Source organism: Macrotis lagotis, chromosome 5 (assembly GCF_037893015.1).
Source record: "Macrotis lagotis isolate mMagLag1 chromosome 5, bilby.v1.9.chrom.fasta, whole genome shotgun sequence".
Lineage (NCBI taxonomy): Eukaryota > Metazoa > Chordata > Mammalia > Peramelemorphia > Peramelidae > Macrotis > Macrotis lagotis.
Genome location: NC_133662.1, coordinates 110,887,912 through 110,915,559, shown reverse-complemented (window position 1 = coordinate 110,915,559; position 27,648 = coordinate 110,887,912). Strand labels below are relative to the sequence as shown.

Sequence of the window (27,648 nt, the reverse complement as noted above, 5' to 3'; positions counted from 1 at the left end):
GGAAAAAAACAGTTCAGCAAAACCAACCCACATATCACCAAGACTGACCAAATACATGATCATTCACTGTCACAGATCCTATCTTTGCAAAGAATATAAATTTTTGACTTTTCTATAACATTCTCTTTGATGACTTTAATTACATAGCACTCAATTTGGTTTATTCCCCATTCTTTTCATTTATGTTTTGTTTTGGTTTTTTTTGTCCTTCATTCTTGAAGACCACATCATCAGGGAGGAGGTGCCATGACAAGTACATGAATTGAATTTGAGTAAGGGGTTGATGGGCTAACTCACTAGTTTCACTTTCTCCTCCAGAGTTATCTGAGTCCCATAGACAGATATGAATCAGGATGACTAGAGATAGCCTGGGAAATGAGGCAGTCAGGGTTAGGTGACTTGTCCCAGGTCACACAGCTAGTAAATGCCAAGTGTCTGAGGCTGGATTCGAACTTCCATCCGCTTGACTTCAAGGCGAGTGTTCTATCCATTGCACCACCTACTCTTACTAACTCTGGGGGAGAAAATAAGGCTGGTGACTTAGCACAGTACCCTCTCACTCCAATCCAAATCATTTGTCATGGCATCACTTCCCTGATGCTCCATTTATATTGCTTAGGCATTAGGTACGTTAATTTCTTGCTCTAATTATTCCACTCTGCATGAGATCAGATGTCTGTCCATACTTCTCTGAATTCTTCATATACATTGCTTCACTCGTGTCTTTAATAAAAATTTCTAGAGTTTCAACACTGCAAATAATGCGAACTTTGTGTTTTAAATACTTGCTTTTTACCATATTAAAATAGCCGTTCATCTATATTTTTACAGGGTTTTTGGCATAAATGAATGTCAACTTTGTCAAAGGATCTTCTATATCTAGTAATATAATCACATGATTTTCATTATTTTTGGTTTTCATATGATTTCTTAATTATTTTCCTAATGTTAAATCATTTTGCATACCTTCTGGGAAAGATGGTACACAGGGAAAAATTAATTAGACCCAGATTTGAAGAAGGTGGGCTGGATTGCCTTGGGGAAAATGCAAAGTTTTAAAGACCCTGAACTTTCAAAGGGAAGAAATCCATCTTTTCAATAGTAATATTCTACCTGCGCCACTCACTATATGGCAATAACACATAGAATACAATAGTCTCCATGAAATTAAAAATTAGTATCATACAGATGGCAATTGAGAGCTGTAACTTTGAGCATGTTGCCACATATAACCAATAAGGAATTTCAAAGAAGAATACAAATAAAATGTGTCATTAACAAATTATATGACAGGAAGGTAGAATGGTCACATGGAAAAGACAAATGATGACAGGTGGATATTTAGCATGCTCTATTAGTATCCTGCCAAAGTTAAGAGAAATTAAGGAAGATTTAAATCATGTTGAGTGAATCCACTGTGGTAAACTTGATAGTACTTGCAAAGAATGGGTTGTAAATATGTATCAACGGAAGGAATTTCCAAATCAATGAGAATACAGAAACATTTGAATATCTGAATACTGAAGTACTTCTAGCTCAGATTTTATGCAAAATTTTCATATAGAAATGACCATTAGTGATACTGATTTACAGTTTTCTTTTTTATTTACTTTATCTTTCCCTAGGAATGCAGTTGATTCATAAAAGGGATTTAGTATAGAACTTTTTTAGATTAATTTTTATAGTATAAGCATTCATTGTTCTTTATATAGATGAACGAGCTCTCTGGAAAATGTACTCTATCCCCAATTTCCAGTCCTTATCTTTGGTCAATAATATTACAGCTACTTTAATTTCAATTTCTGAGATTGAAGTATCTAAGATTTCTACTTCATATTAATTTGAGTATTTTATATTTTTCTAAGTAATTACTTAAAAGCAAATTCTAATTTTTGTTAGTATATAATGTTTACAGTAGGTTCTGATAATTATTTTTACTTATCTATTTCTTTTGTCTTCACCTTGTTCATTTTTTTACTTTGGTAATTTGGTATTCTTGCTTCTTCTTTTGATTAGGTTGAGTAAAAGTTGATGAACTATGATAATTTTTAATATAGTTTTATCAACTAGATAATTTTTTGTTTTCTATTTAATCTATATCTCCTCTTATTTATATAAATGTTCTCTTTAGATTTATTTACTTTTTTATATTTTCATTTACATATTCATTTTGTTCATAATTTCCTATTTTGTTCATGTATGTGTTCAGAAATAACATTTCTCTATTAAATCAGGTCATGGGGTGAAATGGTTCTGAAAAAGGCAAATGAAAAAGATGTCTTTGCACAACATACCCCTCACTATAATAAACATATTGTGCTAGTGGTACCATCATAATGTGGTAAGCATGTTCTTCTTTGAACTGAAGGATAATTATTATTAGCCACAACCCAGAAATGTTGATATGCTATCTTCATTATTATCTCATTCATACATTTAATTAATTATTTCTATGATTTGACCTTTGAATCAGCAATTATTCAGAATGTTATTACTAAGTCTTCATTTAGTAAAAGTTCCAGTTTAGTACAGTATTGAATATATATTAAATAGTGCTGAGGGAGGTGGGTGGCATAACAGATAGACTGTGGAACTTGTAATCAGGAAAGCCTGAATACAAATCTTACTTCATGTACTTACTAACTCTGTGAGCCTCAGTTTCCTAATATGTAAAATGAGGACAATAATACTATTCACTCCTCAGTGTTCTTTTGATGATCAAATTAAAGAAAATATGCAAAACACTTTGAAAACCTTACAGCACTATATAAATGCTAGCTATTATTTTTAGTTTTGTTATTATTACTAGTATTATTGTTTTATCGCTGTTCTTGTCATATACTTGTATAGTCTTTCCAGAACTTAGAGTCACTTCAATACATACTAAAGCATCAGAGTAGGACTTCAGAGAGGAACATTTTATATCACTGAATTTTCTAAATAAGTTTAAACAAACAGCAAAAGGACTCCTATTAAAAAAGTAGGCACTTATAGGAATGGCTAGGTGGTGCAGTGGATAGAACTCAAATCCAGCCTCCATCATTTAATAATTGCCTAGCTGTGTGATCTTGGGTAAGTCACTTAACCCCATTGCCCTGCAAAAAAACAAAAATTAGATACTTATAAAATTAAATTAGAAGATGATAGTCAACACATGGATTAAGATTCTAAAGTAATTCTTTCATTTATGGATAGTAATACAAAGATACAGAACCTTCTTCACAAGGGCTCATAAAAGTCTGCTGACCTGTTTGGGAGAAGCAGGGAATTACAATCAGAAAGCTACAGTTCTGCTGGTGTAGACTCTCCTGACATACTGCAAAACTTCAAATAGTTAATAAGAACATTAATAGGTGATGTTCCTCAACAAATGAAGAATACAACTGATACCAACACAGTGCTTTGACTCCTATGATAACATCAACACATATAGGAGTCATTTCCCATGAAGCAGTCTGTAACCACTGACTTGTTAGTAAAATGATTAAAATCCTCACACACTTGGATAAAAATCATTAGATACAGCATGCAATTAAAAATAACTCCAACCTTTTTTTATTTAAAGAAGGTACTGCTTATTGTCCCTAAATGGGAAATGGATAGAAGTATAAACATTAGCACAGACTATCACCATTTGCTAATGATATTTAATCAATGTAAATCAGTTTCTACAATGAAGAAACAAAAGAAATCCAGAAATGGCCTTGTCTAGCAAATGTCTGATCTATTTGCAAGATAGAGAAATATGAAAGTTAAGTATTATTTGTAAGATCTTACTACAGAAAATGGTGGAAAGCAAGGGAAGATGATGAGTACTGTTTCATAAAATGGGAAGAAGTAGGGGAAAAGTTTATAGAGAACTTGGTCAGAAACCCAATTAAGTTCCAAAGGAATCATGATAAACAATGCTTTCTAATTTCAGATAGAGAACTGATGAACTGAGAAAGCAGACTGAACCATATTTTTCCTCTTCATTTATTTTTCCTTGCTTTTTTTTTTCAGAATACAGCTAATGTAGAAATAGGTTTTGTATGACTTCATAAGTATAATGGATATCATCCTTCTGGCCTTCTCAATTGATAAGACACGAGGTAAAGTGTGAGAGATAATTTGGAAATGATTTAAAAATAAGGTTTTAAATTATAAAAATAAATTTTAAAATTAAAAGAAAAAAATTAAGTCAAATAATTCTTAAACTACTTGGGAATAGAACTGGAAGGACAACAGACCAAAAAATGGAAAAATTCTGTCATGATTCCTATAATAAACTCTATTTTTCATCATTGAAAATGAGGACTGTGATCCTAGAGTCCAAATGTGGTAATTCTAGTCCTTCTTCTAAAACTACATTGTATTTAGCTATTTTGTGTCTATATTTATTCACTCTATCAGGGATTGTCTAATTCTTAGCACAGTTCCTGGAACACAGTAGGAGCTTAATAAAAAGTGATGGATTGATTAATACAAGACTCTTCAAAAAGAGAATTTCATTCAGTGACCCTCTGCTTACAAATAGCAAGCAAGGGATAGGTCCACCAATGGCATTTGCAACTGTCATGGGCAATGTTTAATGTAGAATTCAAACAGTACAGGGAATTCTTGTAGATAGTAAAAACTTCCAAATACTCCTTTTTTGTAAATGACATAGTATTCATTAGTATCAAACCACAGAATATTGTAATACTTCCTAAATGAGATTTCAAAGGAGTTTGACCTACTTAGCAATACCAGTGAAACCCCAGGGTTGTACTGGTGTGATGTTGCTGAGGCAACCAAAAGCCAGACTTGAAATTCAATAAATCTAGCAGTTTTTAGGGGTGCATTAATTACATTTTTGACCAGATATACTCCATGAATGACATTATAAACTTCCAAATGGCCCTTGGCAGAAAAACAACCATTCCCCACCCCTGGTCCAGACTGTGATACGCAGTTGTATTGCCAGAGAACCCAGGCCCAGAACGGACAAGAAGGAAAGTAGGTTGAACTAAATTTCAGAAACTACAGTGTTTTTAATGACCCCAGAACTTCTCCCTGAAACAAAGGTCCATTTTTTACATCAATATTCTTCTGATAATGCCATATGATTATGAAGTGCATGCAATTTCTGTATCCAAAGAATTAAAACTGCACATCACAAAAAAGAGCAATAAGGCCTACAAGCTGAGCGTCAGTAAATATAGCATTTACAAATGAAGAACTAATTATTAACAAATGATATATAAAATCAAATTTCCAATGAAATAAATGACTGAAAAATGAAGAGCCAGGATTAACTGATGGATTAGCATGTGCTCTACTGGAATCACATTATATCAAGAGATAAAAAGAAAGGTCAAAATAATTGGTGAACTTACTGAGAAGGATTTATTGGGGGACATGGTCAAGACCCAGGTAGGATAGACAGGTCTGAAAAAGTTGCTATCTGCACCACTGAAGGGAGTACCTACATCAATGTATATACATATTAATCAGGAAAATAAAGAAAAGCATTTAAGAAAATGAAAACTTCCAGTTCTTTATCATGTATTCCCATTTACTTCATTTTAAAGACACACAATCATTCAACAATGTTTCTAAAAGAATCAGAGACAAAGGAGTTTTAAAAAAATCAGTCTACTTTCATTTATTAAATCAGCACACCTCTTTCCTTCAACAACAAAAAGATTGATTAAAATACCAAAAAGTAGAAAAATGTAATTAGAGGGCTATTCTTTAAATTTAATCACTGTAGCTAAAGGAAAAAGCATAAAGATAATAATAATTATTATCATTATTTTGGGACCAAACCAGAAGTCATTAATTTTGGGGGGATTTCCAATGAGGAAACTAACTCCTTTTACCAATGAAGATGGGCAACTGCTTTCCAATTTATAATCTAATTTGCCTTTGTCATTGTATGGTACAAGACCATACATACAGTCAGTGTGTATAAGAATAAAGACCTAAATAAGTTCTTCATCATGCTAAGGCTGTTTCTTTATCTACACTGTTTTTCATTATTAAAATTTTATACATGAAAAATTATTTAGCAAACACTTTTAAAACTAGCAATACCTGCTGATTTATAATGATCCACATTGCAAAATTTAAAATTTCCTCCAGAGCTCAAAAATATTATTAAAATAGTTTTTACTTCTTTATTTGCCTTTGATTAAAAAATGAAAAGAAACCATCACATAAGCATCATTTCAGAAACCTTTTTTTCCCCAAATCATAACTGTCATTTAAATAGAAAAAAGGTGTTTTTCTCACTGGAAAAATACCATTAAAGCAATTAAGGAGCAATTTACTGAATTTATAAACATTCAAAAAGTGTGAGGGAGTTTTTCTTAATATTCATGTAATTATCCTATCACTAATATTCAGGCCTGTTTCGAGAACATAAAATTTTGCCATGTACCTCTCCATTTGTAAAGGGGAAATACATATAGATGAGTTTTAATAGGGGTTATATTTTAAAATGTACTTGAAAAAACTCCAGAGATATCTGAGTCACCCATGGATAGGTGCAGCTGTCTTTAAATCAAAAAACAATTTAGAGTTCTGCTTTTTTCAGTTGGAAAAATAAGCTTTGCTCAAAATGATTCTGGTATGTACTAACAAAAAAAAAGGCAGGGTAGTATGCATACTTTCAAATGGAATATATGTTCAATGTGCCAGAGACTGTGCTGCATTGTAGAGCAGAAAACTCAATAAACAATTTAACTGTCAAAAAATGTAACTATGAAACAAAGATGCCCATTATCACCATTACTATTCAATATAGTATTAGAAATGTTACCTTTAGCAATAAAAGAAGAAAAAGAAATTGAAGGAATTAGAATTGGCAACGAGGAAGCAAAACTTTCCCTCTTTGCAGATGAGATGATGGTAAACTTACAGAACCTGATAAAATCATCTTAAAAACTACCTGAGGGGCAGCTAGGTGGCACAGTGGATAGAGCACCAGCCCTGGAGTCAGGAGAACCTGAGTTCAAATCGACCTCAGACACTTAATAAGTACCTAACTGTGTGGCCTTGGGCAAGCCACTTAACCCCCATGCCTTAAAAAAATACAACTACCTGAAACAATTAATAAATTCAGCAAAGTAGCTGACTATAAAATAAACCCAAATCAATCAACAGCATTTCTATATATGAACAACAAAGCCCAAGAGAAATTCCATTTAAAGTAACTGCAGATAATATTAAATCCCTAACTCCCAAGACAAACCCAGAAACTGTATGAACACAGAACTTGTATCTACATTCATGTCTATTAATAATTTGCAAAGCCAAGCATACAGATATGATGATAATAACATGAAATGTATAGGAACTTTAAAGTTCACAAAATAATTTGATCAAGACTGATGAAGAGGTAACACTTCTTTACCATGGGTAGATTGGCTACAAAGTGAATTGCTTCCTGACAACCCTGCTCTTAACTTTAGTTTCTCCCTATACTAGCTTCTTTCCTGATAATTTTGTAAGGTTATACTACCTCCCCAGCTAACTGATCAACCAAATAAGTAATCTGGGTATTAAAGAATTTTTCTCTTACAATATCACAGTGTTGTACAAACTTAATAAATTTGAAAAAGCTTTTTGCTGTTGGATGAAAGATAGATGAACTCACAGGAAACATCTTGTGATTAGTTGAGATCAATTCCACCTCTTGGACAATGCATAAAAAGAACTTTTAATCCACTAATACAGGACTCCAGAATTGACACCAGTGAAAGGATGATTACAGAGACAATCAAACATACAAAGATAGCCTCTTATAGTTCCACAAGGATTGCCTTTCCTTGCCTCCTTCCTGAAACAGCCATTCCAATATATTCCCAGAATTACAGGCACCCCTCTCTGGCTACACCCAACTCCACAGGGCTAGCTATACCACAGTCTGGGAACCCCTTAATACCATACTTCACCCTCAACCATTCATTCCTCACAGCACTCCAGTAACACACAGCTGCCCAATCCTTAGGGCACTAAAGACCATAATGACAGCTTAGCTAAATTCATTCCTAAAAGCCAAACAGGCTTCTGTCCCATTGTACCCACCCCATCCCAGTAACTCTTAACCCCTGCTGCTATTGTTCAAACCCCTCTCTCCTTGCCCATGGACAGTTCTCTTATTCCCATGCTTCTCTTCTAATTCTCACCCTCAAAAAAAAACTCCCACAATAAGCTAACCAACCCTTCCACTATAATTTTCTATAATACCTACTCCATAGGTAATTATCTAGCTTTTATCTTAAATCCTTATTTTCAACTCATATCATCATAAACTTGACACCTCTGGCTCACAGCATATGGCAACTTGAATTCCCAAGTGTCAGAACTCTTATTCAAATTCATCTTTTAGCTTGACTGGCTACTGCTTTTTCTACACTACAACATATTCAAAGATTTGCTTATAAAAAAGACTTTTATGCATTTAAGATATTTATGGATCTGTCTATCCAAAGTATTAAAGGAACTGTTGAAATTCTCCTTTATTCTTGTGACCCTTTAATATTTCAATGCCTCAGGTAACTCCCTAATATAAGTTAAAAATTAGCTGCTGACTTACACTGATAGAGTGAGTTTCCTCACTAGGATGAACCCAACAGGTAAAATCACAAATCTAGTCAAAACAAAAAAAAATCCTCCCACAAATTTAAAGTGTTAAAGGTAGCTTTCTTTCCTGATAAGATTCACAAAAGTAACAAATGAGGGCTAGTGAGAGAAAATAACTTAATTTGAATTGTGTTTTTTATGGATAAAAGAGAAATGCTAATTCACTTTTTAAACCTAGAACACATAAAATTTAACAAATTATAATAAAAGAAAAAATGGAGAGCGAAGAGGAAAGAGAAAAAAAGAAAAAAGGAGATGGGAGAAATACATCAAAAGGAAAGAAATTAAAAACAGGAGGAAGAAGAACGAGAAAGAGAAGCTGGAAGTATAAATTTTTAGTTATTAGAAAGTCACATTGTTTTTTATTTGGAATATTTTTACTTATAATCTGCTGCCTTTGACATGTAAAATAACTTTATTCCAACTGTTTAATTATTCTATCCTTTATAGGTTTAAGGAATATTTTCTAAGTTCAATAGATGGAATGATCCTCTGGTTTACCCAATAAGTAGATGAAATCAAACCAGGTAAAAAATCTGACCTCTGAGAAACAGGTTTTGTCTAGTAACAAAATACTGAATAGTAAAAGCTAGCTAATTAACATCAGACTTAATTGAGCTCATCCTAGTGCTTGGGGATACTAAATGAGCTAGAATCTCCCCATTCAATTTACAAAAAAAACAAAGAATGCAATTAGCACTTTCTGAAGTACAAACTAAATACTATTTGGAGGGATAGTAATTCAAGTCAAAAATTACTATTTAGTGTGCTAGAATAATAGTTCTTGATAAATAACATTCTGTTGGTATGAAAGAATGAATGCACTTATTTGATAGTGACTGACTCAATATTTTAAACTTTAAAGACTTTAGATTTTTGAATTCAAACAAGCTTTGATAAAAATATTTTCCCCTAAACTATATGTTATATATGAAAAACCACCTTTCTGCAGGTAAATTTTAAAGTGACCCAGGTCTGGAAAGAAGTTGCTCAATAAAAAAGTTAATTATACAATAGCATATTTACTTATATTCCTTTTTTTTCTAACAGCTGTTGAGGGTAGATGCTTAAAGACTAACAGTCAGAAGTTTTAAGCTCAAAATAAGGAGTTAATCAATGCATGAATAAAAGTTAGCATATCAATCATTTCATGAGTACACACACACACACACACACACACACCCCAACACAAACACCAAAAGCAAATTTACACTATCTTTTCTCCTTCCCAGAGTTCTGGGTTTGCTCATTTATGGATAAAACAGTTCAGAGAGAATAATAAAAGACTGAAAAAAAGAAAAGATGATAATAGAATCTTTTGCCTTATGATATTCACCTTTTTAGGAGCTGATAATATGAAGGGCAAAAATATGAACCAGGTTCATGGGAAGAAAAATGAATTTGAAAAAAAAAGGGTCAAACACAGAAAAGGGAGGAAAGTGCTAGATGGAGATGTCTAGTATAAGAATCAATATGTGAGGGGTGCTAGGTGCTGCAGTTGATAGAGCACCAGCCCTGGAGTCGGGAGTACCTGAGTTCAAATCTGACCTCAGACACTTAATAATTACCTAGCTGTGTGATCTTGAGCAACTCACTTAATCCCATTGCCTTAAATAAATTAAAAAAATTTTTTAAAAAGAATTAATACATGAAATGGTCTTTCAGAGGTACCTTGCATTTGAAAAGTTAGTGAGGTAAAGGTTTCACTTTAGCTATGACAGAAGGTGGACAGCAATGAGAAGAGAGGAAAAGATATTTCAATGCCATCAGAGAAAACTTGTTCACAGATGGAAAATAGATAAAGAAGGCAAAACAATGAAATATGCTTCTTCCCTTCTTTAAATCTCTTGATTTAAAGTTTAAAGAGCTAGGTTTAATCTCCTGGGTAGCCTTGGGCAAGACATTTCAGTTTCTAGCCTCAGTTTCTCACTGGAAAAATGAAGAATTCAGACTAGATAATGTGAAGGGTACCACTGAGTTTAAAAGTCTATAGAAAAAAGCTTGTGAAAAAAGAAGTATATCACATAACTAAATTTCTAAGAATGATCATAAAGGGGACTTCCGGCCAAGATGGCGGAGAGAAGACAGGCACAGTTCTAAAGTCTCCTGATCTCTTCCCCATCTATCACATGAAACAAACCTCTTAAAAGAAATCCGAACCACAAAACCCAGAAAGAAAAGCCAGGAGAAAGAACATCTACCTCGGGATTTGTCTCCCGCAGAAGCCTTGGCTGAGCACCAGGGGGTGAGTCTGGGCTCAGAGGGAGGATCAGCCCCGGATCAGCCAGATTAACAGCTGAATTGGAACCAGGAGTCTGAGGGCCGGAGAGCCGGACCTGCTGGATCAGCGGTGGGGCTGGATGAAAGGGGCTTGGGTCCGCGGGGAAGCAGAGGCGCTGGTGTTGGTGCTATCCCCCTGGAGCTTGGGGAAGGAGCTGCGGGGAGAGGTCTGGTGCAGGAGAGCTGCAGACACCATCGCTGGGCTCCTCCTGTCTGAGAAATTCTGAGTCCAGCCTCCATTGCACTAGGCCTCCTCCAAAACAAACAATTACAAATTACTTCTACCTCAGGCCCAGGTGTGTGAGCAAAAGAACCAGCCCAGATGAGGAATGACCTCAGGCCAGGGTAAAGCCCACCACTGATTGAAGGCAAAAGAATTCAATAACTCCAATTCCTTCCCTCAAGCAAAGGGAGAAGGCCTCTCAACCAAGGTCACAGACACTCCAAAGAAAGCAACCAGCACCTCTTACTGGCCAGCCAGAGAAACTGCACTCAGTAAAGCCTTTAGCGATCCCAAGCCCAGGTGAACAAGCCCCCCACCCCCAACTCAAGGTCTTAGCATGAAGAAGGGTCAGAGGAAAGGTGGATCCATAGAAAAATTCCTGGAAGGGAAATACCCCAATTCAGAGAGACCTGGAACCTCTGAGGAGAATACAATCTGGTCTCCAGCACAGAAAGACTTCCTTGAAGAAATAAGGAAGGAGCTTAAAAATTTGGGAGAGACAATTAATACCTTGCAACAAGAAAACAAAACCTTAGAAAGTACAATTGGACAAACACAAAAGGAGAATAAATCTCTCAGATCCTCAAATGAGCAAATGCAAAAAGAAATTAATTCTCTCAAAACCTCAATTGGGCAAATGGAAAGCTCTTTCAAAAGTAGAACTGACCAACTGGAAAAGGAGTTGCAAAAGGTTAATGAAGAAAACTCCCCCCCCCAAAATGGAGTCTACAGAAACTAATGACTCCATGAGACAGCAAGAGTCAGTTAAACAAAATTTAAAAAATAGAAAAAATAGAAGCAAATGTAAAATACCTCATCACCAAAAACCACTGACCTCAAGAATAGATCGAGGAGGGGCAATCTGAAAATTATACGACTTCCTGAAAACATTGAAGAGAAAAAAAAGCCTGGACTTAATATTATAAGATCTAGTGATGGAAAACTGCCCTGACGTCATGGAATTGGAGGGCAAAGTAGTTATTGAAAGAGTACATCAATCCCCACCAGAAAAAGATCCTAAAAGGAAAACACCAAGGAATGTTGTGGCCAAACTCCAGAACTATCAGATAAAAGTGAAAATCCTGCAAGCAGCCAGAAAGAAACAATTTAAATATCAAGGAGTCACAGTAAGGATCACGCAGGACCTGGCTGCATCAACTTTAAGGGATCGAAGGGCATGGAACAAGATATTTCAAAGAGCACAGGAGCTTGGAATGCAGCCAAGAATCAACTTTCCTCCAAAGCTGAGCCTTCTCTTCTAGGGAAAAAGATGGGCATTTAACGAAATGGAAGAATTCCAAAAATTTCTGATGAAAAGACCAGAGCTAAACAGAAAATCTGGACATCAAACAGGAGGTTCAAGAGACACATGAAAAGGTAAAAAAAAGGGGGGGGGGGGCTGTAAAAGGAAAAAAAATGCAATCCAGTAAGTTGAAACTGGCTATATCCCAGCATGGGGGTGGGGGGGGGAACTCTCATAAATCCTGAGAAATGTAACTCTAACAGAGAGAATATACCTAGCCAGAAACGATGGACATACATGACCTATCCATGAGACTGCTATCTAATGGGATGTAACTGGCTTTAACCCCACTGGGGAGAAAGACTCTAATAACTCTCAGGAATTTTGACTTTATTCAATAGAATATACTAAACTAGAAGGGACAGACACTCAGAATTTTCTATGACATAGATAGAATGATCTAAAAAAGTATACTACCTCCCCAAAAAGGGGGACAGGAAAGAGATGAGAGGAGGGAGGGGATTGAATGGGACAAATCTCATTACACTAAGAGGTACAAAAAACCTATGGTAACAGTGGGGAAGAAGGGATCAGAGGAGAAACACCTGAATCTTCTTCTCATCAGACTTGGCTTAAAGTCAACCTGCACATACTCAGTTAACTTATAAAACATCTAACCTTTCAAGTATTAAAAGGGGAAAAGGGGAGGGGGGACAGAGAAAGGGAAGGGGAGTGGGGGAAATAAGGGGAAATAACAAAAGGAACGGAAGGGAAAAGGGAAAAAAGGGAAAAAAGGAAAGGGGAAAGAAAGGGGAGGGTGTGATATAGGAGGGCAAACACACTGAAGGGGGTGGTATTCAGAAACAAAATACTGGGGAATATGGATAAAAGGCGGGGAAAGGGGGAAAAATGCAAACAGAAGCAAGATAGCACAGAGGGCAATAAAGAATTAGTAATCATAACCTTGAATGTGAATGGGACGAACTCTCCCTTAAAATGTAAGCAAATAGCAGAGTGGATTAAAAACCAGAATCCTACAACATGCTGCTTACAAGAAACTCATTTGAAGCAGAGAGATACATATAGAATAAAGGTTAAAGGTTGGAGCAAAATATATTTTGTTTCAGCTGAAGTAAAAAAAGCAGGGGTAGCAATCCTTATCTCAGACAAAGCAGCAGCAAAAATTGATAGCGTTAAAAGAGATAAGGAAGGAAACTTTATCCTCCTAAAAGGTACCATAGACAATAAAGTCATTTCAATATTGAATATATATGTACCCAGTGGGACAGCACCCAGATTCTTAGAGGAGAAGCTGAAAGAACTACAGGAAGACATAGCAAAAGTCTACTAGTGGGAGATCTCAACCTCCCACTCTCAGATCTAGATAAATCAAATAATAAAACAAACAAGAAAGAAATTAGGGAGGTAAATAGATTATTAGAAAAATTAGATATGGTAGACTTATGGAGGAAATTGAATAGGGATAGAAAGGAATATACTTTTTTCTCTGCAGTACATGGAACTTATACAAAAATTGAACATGTACTAGGACATAAAAACCTAATGATCAACTGCAGAAAGGCAGAAATAGTGAATACATGTTTCTCAAATCACAATGCAATAAAAGTCATATGCAATACTGGGCCAAGGAGATATAGACCCAGAACAAATTGGAAACTGAATAACCTCGTTTTAAAAAATGAGTGGACCAAAAAACAAATTATAGAAAGAATTAACCATTTTATCCTAGATAATGATAATAATGAAACAACATACCAAAACCTATGGGATTCATTAAAAGTGACTCTCAGGGGATATATTATAGCTCTAAATGCTTATATGAATAAATTGGAGAAAGAGGAAATAAATGAACTAAACATTCAACTAAAAAAATTAGAGAAAGAACAAATCAAAAATCCCCAATCAAATACCAAATTAGAAATTCTAAAAATTAAAGTAGAAATTAATAAAATTGAAAGCAAAAAACTATTGAATTAATAAATAAAACCAAAAGTTGTTATTATGAAAAAAAGTAAAATTGATAAACCTCTGGTCAATTTGATTAAAAAAAAGAAAGAAGAAAACCAAATTGCTAGTATTATAAATGAAAAAAAGGTGAACTCACCACCAATGAGGAGGAAATTAAAGTAATAATTTGAAATTATTTTGCCCAACTCTATGCCAATAAATTTGATAATCTAAGTGAAATGGATGAATATTTATAAAAATGTAAGTTGCCCAGGTTAAATGAAGAAGAGATTAAATACCTAAACAACCCTATCTCAGAAAAAGAAATTCAACAAGCCATTATTGAACTCCCTAAAAAAAAATCTCCAGGGCCTGATGGATTCACAAGTGAATTCTACCAAACATTTAAGGAACAATTGGTTCCAATCCTACATAAACTCTTTGGAAAAATAGGGAAAGATGGAACTCTGCCTAACTCTTTCTATGAAACCAATATGGTACTGTTATCTAAACCAGGAAGAGTTAAAACAGAGAAAGAAAATTATAGACCTATTTCCCTCATGAATATAGATGCAAAAATCCTAAATAAAATCTTAGCAAAACGACTACAACAAGTCATCACTAGGATATTACATTATGATCAAGTAGGATTTATTCCAGGAATGCAGGGTTGGTTCAATATTAGGAAAACTGTTAGTATACTCAATTATATCAACAACAAGCCTATCAGAAATCATATGATCATATCAATAGATGCTGAAAAAGCTTTTGACAAAATACAGCATCCATTCCTATTAAAAAAATACTAGAGAGTGTAGGAATAAATGGACTGTTCCTTAAAATAATTAGCAGTATCTATCTGAAACCATCAACAAGCATTATACTCAATGGGGAGAGGCTAGAAGCATTCCCAATAAGATCAGGGGTGAAACAAAGGTGCCCATTATCACCACTACTATTCAATATTGCATTAGAAATGTTAGCATCAGCAATTAGAGAAGAAAAAGAAATTGAAGGAATTAGAATTGGGAAGGAAGAGACAAAACTCTCACTCTTCACAGATGACATGATGGTCTACCTAGAGAATCCCAAGAAATCATCTAAAAAACTACTGGAAACAATTAGCAATTTTAGCAAAGTTGCAGGCTATCAAATAAACCCTAATAAATCCTCAACTTTTCTATATATGCCTAGCAAGAAACAGCAGGAAGAACTAGAAAGAGAAATTCCATTCAAAGTAACCTCAGACAGTGTAAAATATTTGGGAGTCTATTTGCCAAGATAGACTCAGAATCTTTTTGAAAACAATTATAAAACACTTCTCACACAAATTAAATCAGATTTAAATAACTGGGCAAATATCAACTGCTCATGGATAGGTAGAGCTAATATAATAAAAATGAAAATTCTACCAAAACTAAACTATCTGTTTAGTGCCCTACCAATCAAAATTCCAAAAAATTACTTTAATGAGTTAGAAAAAATTGTAAGTAAAATCATATGGAGAAATAAAAAGTCAAGAATTTCCAGGAACTTAATGAAAAAAAGTGCAAACGAAGGTGGCTTAGCACTACCCGATCTAAAATTATATTATAAAGCATCAGTCATCAAAACTGTTTGGTATTGGCTAAGAAATAGAGTGGTGGACCAGTGGAATAGACTAGGTGTAAAAGCAGGAGATGATTATAGTAATCTGCTGTTTGATAAACCCAAAGAGTCTGGCCATTGGGATAAAAACTCCCTCTTTGATAAAAACTGCTGGGATAATTGGAAGTTAGTATGGAAGAAACTTAGATTAGACCAACAACTAACAACCTTTACCAAGATAAGATCCAAATGGTTACAGGACTTAGACATAAAAAACACTACTATAAGCAAATGAGAAGATCAAGGACTAGTTTACCTGTCAGATCTATGGAAAGGAGAACAGTTTATGAATAAGGAAGAGTTGGAGAACATCACCAAAAACCAATTAGATGATTTTGATTACATTAAATTAAAAAGCTTTTGCACAGATAAAACCAATGTAATCAAGATCAAAAGAAATGCAGTAAATTGGGGAAACAATCTTTACAACTAATGATTCTGACAAAGGACTAATTTCTAAAACATACAGAGAACTGAGTCATATTTTTAAAACAAAAAGCCATTCCCCAATTGACAAATGCTCAAAGGATATGCAATGGCAATTTACAGATGAGGAGATCAAAGCAATCCATAGACATATGAAAAAATGCTCTAAATCATTAATTATTAGAGAAATGCAAATTAAAGCTTCTCTGAGGTACCACCTCACACCTCTCAGATTGGCCAGTATGACCAGGAAGGATAATGATCATTGTTGGAAGGGATGTGGGAAATCTGGGACACTATTACACTGTTGGTGGAGCTGTGAACTCATCCAACCCTTCTGGAGAACTATTTGGAACTATGTCCAAAGGGCAACAAAAATGTGCATACCCTTTGACCCAACAATACCACTACTGGGTCTATACCCTGAAGAGATGAGGGAAAAAGGTAAAAACATTCCTTGTACAAAAATGTTTATAGAAGCCCTGTTTGTGGTGGCAAAGAATTGGAAATCCAGTAAATGTCCTTCAATTGGGGAATGGCTTAGCAAACTGTGGTATATGTATGTCATGGAACACTATTGTTCTATTAGAAACCAGGAGGGACAGGATTTCAGGGAAGCCTGGAGGGATTTGCATGAAGTGATGCTGAGTGAGATGAGCAGAACCAGAAAAACACTGTACACCCTAACAGCAACATGGGAGTGATGTTCAATCTTGAAGGACTAGTTCATTCCATCAGTGCAACAATTGGGAACAATTTTGGGCTGTCTGCAAAGGAGAGTACCATCTGTATCCAGATAAGGAGCTGTGGAGTTTGAACAAAGTACAAGGACTATTCCCTTTAATTTAGGGAAAAAACAGATATCTTATTGTCTGGATCTTGTTCCCTTTGAGAATTCTGTTCTCTTTAAGGATATGGTTTCTCTCTCATCACACCCAATTTGGATCAAGGTACAAAATGGAAACAAAGTAAAGACTGACAGAGTGCTATCTGTGGGGTGGGGGTGGGGGGAGGGAAGCAAGATGGGGGAAAATTGTAAAACTCAAATAGTATCTTTAATAAAAATAAATTTAAAAAAAGAAACCAAGCAATTTCAGTGAAGAATATACATGTACAAACTGGTATAAGAGATAAATTCATAAATAAAAAGTTAAGTGAATTGTACAGACATATAAAATAACACTATAATTGTGTAAGATACTACTTTTCTTCTTTTAAAACCTTGATAAGTCTAGTAGAAGGACAAAAAGAAAAACATAGAACTAAACAAATTGTTAGAGAATTTAGAACATAATATTTTCTGAATGGGAACACTGAGATCTGAATTTCTTAGTTCCACAAGGTTAAATTAACTTTTTAAAATATACTTTTAAAAGATGTATGTAACAAAAGTGCACCAGTTCATATACAATTAATTTTTGTTATTTATATTTTGAAATTCTGTGTTAATCAAGGTTCATAATGAAAAATAAAATTACAAAATAAATTGAAAAAAACGAATGATCCTAAAGGTTAGGGGGAGTGATGAAATACCAAACACAGAGGGGTTTTTTCAGTTTTTTAATTCCCTCTGATTGTTTTTCAATTCTTTAAGCAAGTTTTCATTTTAAATCTTCCCTTTTCCCTTAGTAGAACAAAATTAAACTCATAGGTAGATATATATTTTACCATGGATTCAATTCCATTTAATATTTCACCTGCAGGTATCTGATTTGTTCTGGGTTTACTGACTAAGATTGACAATTGGAGACCTGTCAAATAACTTCTCTCTCATATTAACCAAGAAAAGAATTTAAGGGGCACATTATATTAAGTACGCGACTAAAACTAAATGTTATTTCTAGATTTTCCTTGATTAAATTTATGTTGATAGCATTTTTCTATCACCTTCATTTCTGAATATATATATATATATATATATATATATATATATATATATATATCCCCTATGTAATTTGATATCCTGAAAACAAAGGATGCCCCCCCAAGGGAATTCACTATACTTAGTACAAATTTAAACAGGAATTAAAAAAAACAAGCAAAATATCTAAGATTAATACTGTAAACTGACATTTGCCCTTCATCTAGAAATTTAGTCTCAATGAATAAACATTTTAGGTTACAAAGATCCAGAATATTTGTTGTTACACAGTTCCCAGGAAAGGGCAGTTTTTCCCTTAACTACGTCAATGAAAGGTCAGCTGCAGGTCAGAAAATGTGAATGAGAGGCCAAGGCCTCATCTAATTGTACTGTCATGCCTTTTGATCCTGTGTTGAGCCAGAAGTATGAACATCACTAATTCTGACTCCATAACTATTCTCTGTAAGATTTTGTGACCTGCCAAATGTAATAGATACTTCTGGGAAGCTTCTAGGTCTCTATATCATCCTTCAGATTGTATTTCAGGGCAATTTCTCCATTAACTTTCTACCAGTTAGGTTCCTGGTAGTAGAGAGGCCTCTGGGTGATTTGTTGATGATTTCTTACTCAATAAAACTATTCTCAAGCAAATATACTGAGATTTTTACAGTTATTTGTATTATTTTCCCATTTATGGAACTATATTGTTCTGTGACCATAAGCAAGTTAATCAAAGTATTCAAATTACTACACTTTGCCTTAATTTATTCCATGTACAAAAAAAATGGAGAACAGTTCAATTTATCCATCTTGAAAGAGTATTACTCTATTGATGTAGTTATGAAATTCTAAGAAATATAAGATGAGAGTTTAGGCCCTTCATTTTAAAAGTGATCAAAATTTGAATAAGAGATAGAAAATTTAGCAATACCACTCATGTCATTTCTTTCATTTCTTTAGAATATACACATGACTTTAATCCATTTTAAAATGAATACCCAACTATTTAAGGTCCCAATTTTACAGTTTCATTTTAAAGCATTCAGAAAGAGGATTGCTGCCATGACAACATGATACCAACATCTTAAGAGACTTTTTTGATAACTAAATCTTAAGAAATTCTTAAAACCCCCATGTTAAATATTTTTAACAATTAGATAGGAAAAATTAAGAGAGTAATAGTTCCTCATGGTTTTTATTTATACTGGGTAACAAATGTGAATGTTACAAGTCTTTTTATTTTTTATTTTTTTAGGTTTGTTTTGTTTTTGTTTTTTTTTTGCAAGGCAAATGGGGTTAAGTGGCTTGCCCAAAGCCATACAGCTAGGTAATTATTAAGTGTCTGAGGCCGGATTTGAACTCAGGTACTCCTGACTCCCGGGCCATCTCTCTATCCACTGCGCCACCTAGCCGCCCTGTTACAAGTCTTTTTAAAATAATTCTATTAGTAGCAGCTATAAAACAAATTAGGGCCTGAGTTCGAAGGACTAAAGTTCTATCATTTAATCACTATATCATTTGCTTTATTCCTTGAAAACCATCCAATTACTGTATTTTTAAAAAGCTTTTTGAAAATTGAAACAAACTACCTAATAATATGCTTCAAATTTCTTTTACAATTTTTACAAATTTCAGTCCACTCTTGGTTTACCAACATCAATCTTAATTTAATCAATAATATAATCCATATGCCTCCCGACTCAAAAAATAATTCAATATGTTCTATATGCCAATCCACTCAAAAAGAAAAAAAAGAGAAGCAGTCTCTGCATGTATGAAATTCACATGCTAAAATGACAAAATTAGGTGGCAACAAAAAAGAAATGGTCTGGGGATAGGCCAGAAATAAGTGCAGTAAACAAATATCTGAATCTCAAATATGTGCATAGCACTGATTCAGGCTTAATAGGAGGGTAAGACAAAAAAGTATAAGACATAGTCCTTACCCTCTAGGAACTTAAAACTAGTTGGAAAAATGTTTTTTAAAAGGTCAAAAGAAAGAAAGAAAGAAAAATGAGAAAATAATTATTACCACCATTTTCCAGTAGTTTACGTTCTCAACTATGGTTTGAAAACAGTCCTGAAAACATGATGAAGTAGGTAATATCTTAAAAATATCTTCTGGATCTTCTCTGTTCTAATATTTTCAAACACTGTTTCTGCTCTCTTCTAATACAAGGTGTTGAAAGTTTAAAAAAATATTTAGTATGAGTACATAAAAAGATTTGCCTATTTTGGATTGTACAAAAAAAAAACATGGTTTTCCAATAAGTATGGAAAGAAAAAAAAGGCTAGCTCAAAAAATTAAAGAAAAAGAAAAAGCAACCAAGTATGTGTGTGTGTGTGTGTGTGTGTATACATATATATATATATATATATATATATATATATATTTATGTGTGTATGTGTGTGTGTGTGTGTGTGTGTGTGTGTGTGTGTATAGACAGATTTAACCCCATCACTTTATTGGGCTCTTTAAAGGTACTGTTCTTGAGCAATAGGGGCTTATGGGAATGTCAAAGATCATCTCTGTTGGATTTATTCAACACTAATTGAACACCTACTTGGAATCATAATGTAAGACCAAAATTTAAAGACAAAGGTAATCTTATGAATGTCTTGTGTAACTCTCTCTTTTTACATACAGAGAAAATGAGGCCCAGAAAACTGAATTAAGCTGACCAGGATAAGAAGCAGAACTGAAATTTGATCTAGAGCCTTGATACCAAATCTAGTGCTTATCTCACTATATACTGTGCAGAGAGAAATACAAAATTAATAGGAAACATAGTCTCCAAGAACTCAATGAGCCTCATCCAGATGAAGAGTTTATTTTTAGGGCCAAAAGAGTCACCTTAATTGCCTCCAATCAGTGGGAAGTAATTTCCATTAATTTCTACCACCCTTCAAGCAGTCACTTGAAATACAGCCCAAATTCTGCCTCTCCTCCCTATCACCACACAGTGATTCCACTTGTTTCCATCAAGGTATAACAAGGAAAGTTCACTGTAATTTAGCACTTTTATGGACAGATTTTTTTAAAAAAGATATCTGCAAGAATTTTTAAAATAACACTAATACTTACAACTTTATAACTCCATCTAAGTGCTTTGAACAATACTGCTGATTACTCTTGTCTTGCTTGGGTTGATGCTGTCCCAGTTGAACAAATCTACAGATTGTAATGGATAGATACAAGTAAAATAAGTTGCAATAGTAGTAGGTCAAGAAAAATGAGGCCTTTTTTTTAAGGATGATAGTAATATAGTTGTTTAAAGGAAAACATGCCAAGTACCTGCCATTTTCATATAAAATAATCATATTTAAGCTGTACTCCCATTTCAGAGTGGGTTGTAGGGGTTCAGGGTTGAAGGTAGAGAAGAGTGAGAGAGATAAGGAAAGAGACTGTTTAAAACGTAAGCCTTATCTACAGATTATAGCTAAGGTGGGAAAAAATGGAGTAAGATTTCCTTCATCATCCAGTCTTATTTATCCTTTTTTACATTAATTGTAGATTTCATTGTACAATTTTATAATTATGGGTTTTAGAGGTAAAAGAAACTGAGAAATAATTTAGTCTAACCACCTTCATTTAAGTGACTTGACCAAGAAGGTAAAAAAGAACAAATATGGAATTCAAACTCAGGCCCTCAGAGTTCAAATCCAGCTATCTTTCCATTATAATGTATTCTATTGCCTTAAAAAGCAGAAAAAGTGAAGCAGAAATTTGATTGATTAGTTGTTTTGAACTTGAGGCATTTAATATAATTTGAATTTCATTCTCTAGCTACTAAGTTTGTTTATATTTTTAGCCAATTCCCCTAACTCCATACACATAGTAGGACAGGTAATATTCATCAGCATTTCCAACTTTTCAAAGCATTATAATAATCACATTCTGACTTCAAAAAAACACACTAAGGAATTTATATCTGTTTTAAGAGTCAAGGAAGACACTGATTTATCTCATTAACGAAGTAAAAGAATTCAGGTCTTTTATTGTTTGAACTAAATTGTCCTTATTTAGTTTTATAAAATTTTAAACAAGAAGACTGCTCATAACTTTTAGTTCCCCTGTGGTTACCATGTCTCTGAATTGAGATGGTCCTCTGTGAAGTCAATTGGTGGCTACATGTCCTAGTCATATATCCTCCTCACGGCCTTTGAAATCTCTTAGAGGGTCAAATTGATGACTTCATCAGAGCAAGCCAGTGCCAAGGACACTGGATCTCACTTCAATAGTTCTATGCCCTGAGCCACTTTGTTTAAAAGAAGGGGATCTTTGTTTCCAGAACTTTCATCAACAGAGGAATCATTATATTTACACTTTAGTATAAATTCCAAAGCCGTGTGCTAGAAATGTAGGCTCTTAACACTTTTCTACTGCTTCTGTGAAAGAGATTATTTTAACTCAAAGATCTAAGCCAATGTTTCTAGGTTGGCATTATGTTTCACAAAGCAGAGGTTTTTTACATATTTTCTTCAGTATCTTTAACTTGAACCCAAATACTTCTAATAAAAAACTGACAATTAATATCCTAATCATTATGTTAGTTTGAAGTCTCTCACAGCTCTAAACCCAACAGTCTGTTCTTTATTAAGAAAATTATATCAGATTCACAGTTATAGGTAAAGTGAATAGAACCAGAACATGAAGTGAATAGCACCAGGAGAACAATTTACATAGTACTAACAACATTGTAAAGACACACAATTCTGAAAGATTTAAGAACTCTGATCATCACAATAACCAGAAAAGGTTACAGACAGAAAGGGGACAGATTTAGGCTGTAGATTAAATATATTTTTTGGACATGGCCTACGTGGGAATTTGTTTTGACTATACATATTTGTTACAAGGCACTTATTTCTCTCTTTTTTAATGTGGCATGAAAGGGAACCTCTCTAAGTCTGACTTATAGAATCATGATTTTTGTTTAAGGCTTCCCCATATATATATGTATATATATATATACCTCTTCTAATATTAAGTTTCTAGATGGCTGAAATTATCATTCTCATAACTCTAGTACCTAACACAGTGCCTAACATAGCTGCTGAATTGGTGAATTACCTTACCTTGTATAAACAGAGAGATCTTCTTCTGAAGGGACTTCTGAAAGGTTAATCCCATAAACATCTTTCATAGGTTGCACTAAATTCTGGGATTGTGGAAAAAATGAAATCAATAAGTCTTTTTAGAATTACAGAACTCTAGTAATTTCCAGAGATAAAGACTAGAGTTATATATGAATCCATAGAGAAAGTAAAAATTCATACAAAAGCAAGCATGCATTACTACTTTTATTTGTTCATTTAATTTTTCAGCAGAAAATAACAAAATGAGATTTCTCTACATTTTTATCAAGAGAAAAAGAAAAGTACTCATTAAGATAAATTATTCCAGTAGCTGATATGTAAAAAGGTCTGTGGATCAATTTTATTACTTCATCTGACCTAATTCTCCACAGGAGTTCTGCTCCTATGCCTCACTGGTATACAAGTGACCTATATCAGAATAAGCTCAGCCAGGTCCTGCTTTGAGCATAGGTTTCAAACAGTCTTAAAAACAGGCTGTTTGTGGAAGCACCATTCCAACTACATTCAGAGAGGCTCATCATCATAAGTCTGAATCCCCAGGAGACTTGATTTTTCTGATCACAGACACTAAAGAAAAGTTGTGATCTGTTGGTGGAGATAAATGGTTAAGTGTAAATAACTACAATGATAAAATCACATTTATTTTGAAGTAATAAAGCAAGCTGGTAAAAGCAATTTGATATTTAGTTCTTCAATTACAAAAAAGGTTAAAAAAGTCTCTTACAGAAAATTAATTGATACTTTTCTGAACTCATGATACAAAAATAAAAAGTTATCTTAAATTAGTAAGTAACATTTGGTCTTTATTTTTTCTCTTGTAGAATAAAAATCTTGGCCTTATAATCATAAAATTTTAATCTTGAAATACTTATTTGCAAAAATAAAAAAGTTCAAATACTAAAATACCCACCAAGATTTTTGTTTGTTTTTTTTAAATAAGAACTACATACATGATTTGCCTGTAAATATTATAGCTGTCGTGGTCATGGGCAAGTAACATCAAGTTATTGAGTCTCAATTTCCTGATGTGAAAAGGCAAATAATAATACTTGTACTGCTTAACTCATAGAGTTGTGTTTAAAACATTTGTAAACATTAAGGAGCTATGACAATGTAATCTACTATTAGTAATAATACCAGCAAACTTTGATTTATGGTATTGTTTTATCAAGAAGAACCCTAAAATATAGAATAAGAATTAATAAAATATTTATTCTATATATTGTTGCAAGCTTAAGCAAAAAGAAGTATCAACTGGTACATAAAAAATTATGACTCTGTGAGCCAAGCAGATTTCTGAATATAATCTATTTCCCACAAGTACCTACATTACATAGAAAACACTGGTCTTGAGAGCAATGTGTTATGGTTCAGCTGAAGGAAGAGAGACTTTCTAATCTGTTAGATTGTTATTGAGTTCTGAGACAGTCAGATAGACACTGTTTGGGTTGTCTTTTCACAAGAATATAAAAAGTAAATGTGACTGCCCATTTAACAATGAAATGGAGGCTTATTCTAGGGAATTAAAATGGTCATGGAGGCAGCTAGGTGGTACAGTGGATAGAGCAACGGCCCTGGAGTTAGGAGTACCTGAGTTCAAATCCGACCTTAGACACTTAATAATTACCTAGCTGTATGGCCTTGGGCAAGCCACTTAGCCCCATTTACCTTGCAAAAACCTAAAAATAATAATAATAATGATAATAAAATGGTCATGAAGGGGAAAAACACGGTGACCCTCACCACTACATTATTCAAATATAAATTCATATAGATTAGATTCATAATTGTAGTGCATTAGGTACAGGTCCTCAATGAACAGAGACAAGGGAGGTGTAGTCAACAGAACAGTAGGCTTAGAGTCAGTAAGACCTGACCTTTCTCTATTTCTGAGATGTGCTTTTCACTCTGGACATAATACAACCTCACTATATCAGACAACTCCCCAAGAACTCATCTAATAATTCATAAGCTGGTTTGAACTGCATTGGTGGAGGGAGTTTTTATGCAAATAACACAAACATACAAGTTTAAAGAATTTAGCAAAGGAAAAAATATGACTTTTCTTACTCCCAAAACTGAACCAACAGTCAAAATGAACAGTTAATACATTAATCTATAAAGTTGTTCTTTCTCACTGACACAAATACAAAGTTTAAAGAAATTTCGATCTGTTTCAATACAAAGAATAGGATTGCAAAATATTCTTGCTCTATAAGAGGCTGAAGAAGAAGACGATATGCAGATAAATTACAGTGCATATTTTCTTTAAAATTCCATATTTAACACTTTTCATTAATGATTCTAGTAATTTTCCATTGATTATTTTTCCTTTAGTTTTAAATAGCACTTCATATGGCCTAAAAATACATAGTATAGCTAAAAAGAAGAAATGTACTTAGTGTTTCCTAAAGAAATAAAATTGCTACCCTTTTAAAGATATCTTTTTTTGTAGATTTTTTTCAAGGCAATGGGCAACCTAAAATAATAATAATAATGATAATAAAATGGTCATGAAGGGGAAAAACACGGTGACCCTCACCACTACATTATTCAAATATAAATTCATATAGATTAGATTCATAATTGTAGTGCATTAGGTACAGGTCCTCAATGAACAGAGACAAGGGAGGTGTAGTCAACAGAACAGTAGGCTTAGAGTCAGTAAGACCTGACCTTTCTCTATTTCTGAGATGTGCTTTTCACTCTGGACATAATACAACCTCACTATATCAGACAACTCCCCAAGAACTCATCTAATAATTCATAAGCTGGTTTGAACTGCATTGGTGGAGGGAGTTTTTATGCAAATAACACAAACATACAAGTTTAAAGAATTTAGCAAAGGAAAAAATATGACTTTTCTTACTCCCAAAACTGAACCAACAGTCAAAATGAACAGTTAATACATTAATCTATAAAGTTGTTCTTTCTCACTGACACAAATACAAAGTTTAAAGAAATTTCGATCTGTTTCAATACAAAGAATAGGATTGCAAAATATTCTTGCTCTATAAGAGGCTGAAGAAGAAGACGATATGCAGATAAATTACAGTGCATATTTTCTTTAAAATTCCATATTTAACACTTTTCATTAATGATTCTAGTAATTTTCCATTGATTATTTTTCCTTTAGTTTTAAATAGCACTTCATATGGCCTAAAAATACATAGTATAGCTAAAAAGAAGAAATGTACTTAGTGTTTCCTAAAGAAATAAAATTGCTACCCTTTTAAAGATATCTTTTTTTGTAGATTTTTTTCAAGGCAATGGGGCTAAGTGGCTTGCCCAAGGCCACACAGCTATGTAATTATTAAGTGTCTGAAACCGGATTTGAACTCAGATCCTCCTGACTCCAGGGCCGGTGCTCTATCCACTCTACCACCAAGCTGCCTATTAAGCTATCTTTAAAGAGTTCCAATAGAATATAATCTCTTTGAGAACAAGGACTGTCTTGTTTATTTTTTTCCCTTTCTAAGCTTCAGGGTCTCGTACAGTGCCTAACACAAAGTAGATGTTTAATATATATTGGTTGAATTGGAGATTTTTTTTAAAATGTTGGAAAAAAAGGTAGGATTACTGGAATAAGTATAGACTCTCAAGGTGACTACTTCAAAGATAACCACACACCTGGAAGTATAAGTTTAGGTATTTTAAAAAAAAATCCAATTTCATCATCTTATGAAAAAAGGAACAATCTATTTCAAAATGCCACCTACCTTCAATCATCTCTAAGTTAACATCCAAAATACAAAATGTCTCATAAATTGCCAATTAAAGGGGTTTGAGTCACTCAGTTCAAAGTTTTCTCACTCTTAGTGGTATGCCTAAGGAGAGAAATTTTTATTGCCATCCCCCTCTAAATTGTCAGTCGTGGATTAAATATTCCTTCCTTACCTCCGTCACTTTGGTACTGTCACCTGCATCTGTCATCTTGACTGGTGTGGAGCGCTGAGAAACAGAGCCCTCATCTTCTCTGTCTGTTCCAGAATCATCCTCAGAACTACTTGAAACAGCTTCTTCATTTGGAGGTGGAGGGGCACTAGCTGCTGTTTTTCTTTGTAGTACAGTTTCTTCCCTATTGCTTTTATTTCTTTTTTTTTAATGAGGAAAGAGTAGAGAGTGAGAGAAAGTAGATCAGTTTTGATGAATATGAATGTATACAGCACATTCCAACTAAACTGTTTACACAACCTAATTGACTCTGTCCAAAATAGGACTCTGTCCTCTTTCCCCAAACAAAGGGAGGGAGAAGAAAATGATGCTATGAGAAATGTCAGCAGATTAGAA

General features: G+C 33.9%; 1 protein-coding gene across 4 annotated transcripts in view; it reads right to left on the bottom strand.

Moving 5' to 3' along the window:
* FIG4 (FIG4 phosphoinositide 5-phosphatase) overlaps window positions 1–27,648 on the bottom strand; it is a 147,499-nt gene that overhangs the window by 28,934 nt on the left and 90,917 nt on the right. For all 4 annotated transcript variants that reach the window (XM_074187331.1, XM_074187334.1, XM_074187333.1 and 1 more), the window contains 3 exons: window positions 27,256–27,451; window positions 23,338–23,420; window positions 21,344–21,430 (listed from right to left, as the gene is read on the bottom strand). In XM_074187331.1, the coding sequence (XP_074043432.1) occupies window positions 21,344–21,430; window positions 23,338–23,420; window positions 27,256–27,451 (366 nt within the window). The remainder of the gene's footprint in view (window positions 1–21,343; window positions 21,431–23,337; window positions 23,421–27,255; window positions 27,452–27,648) is intronic.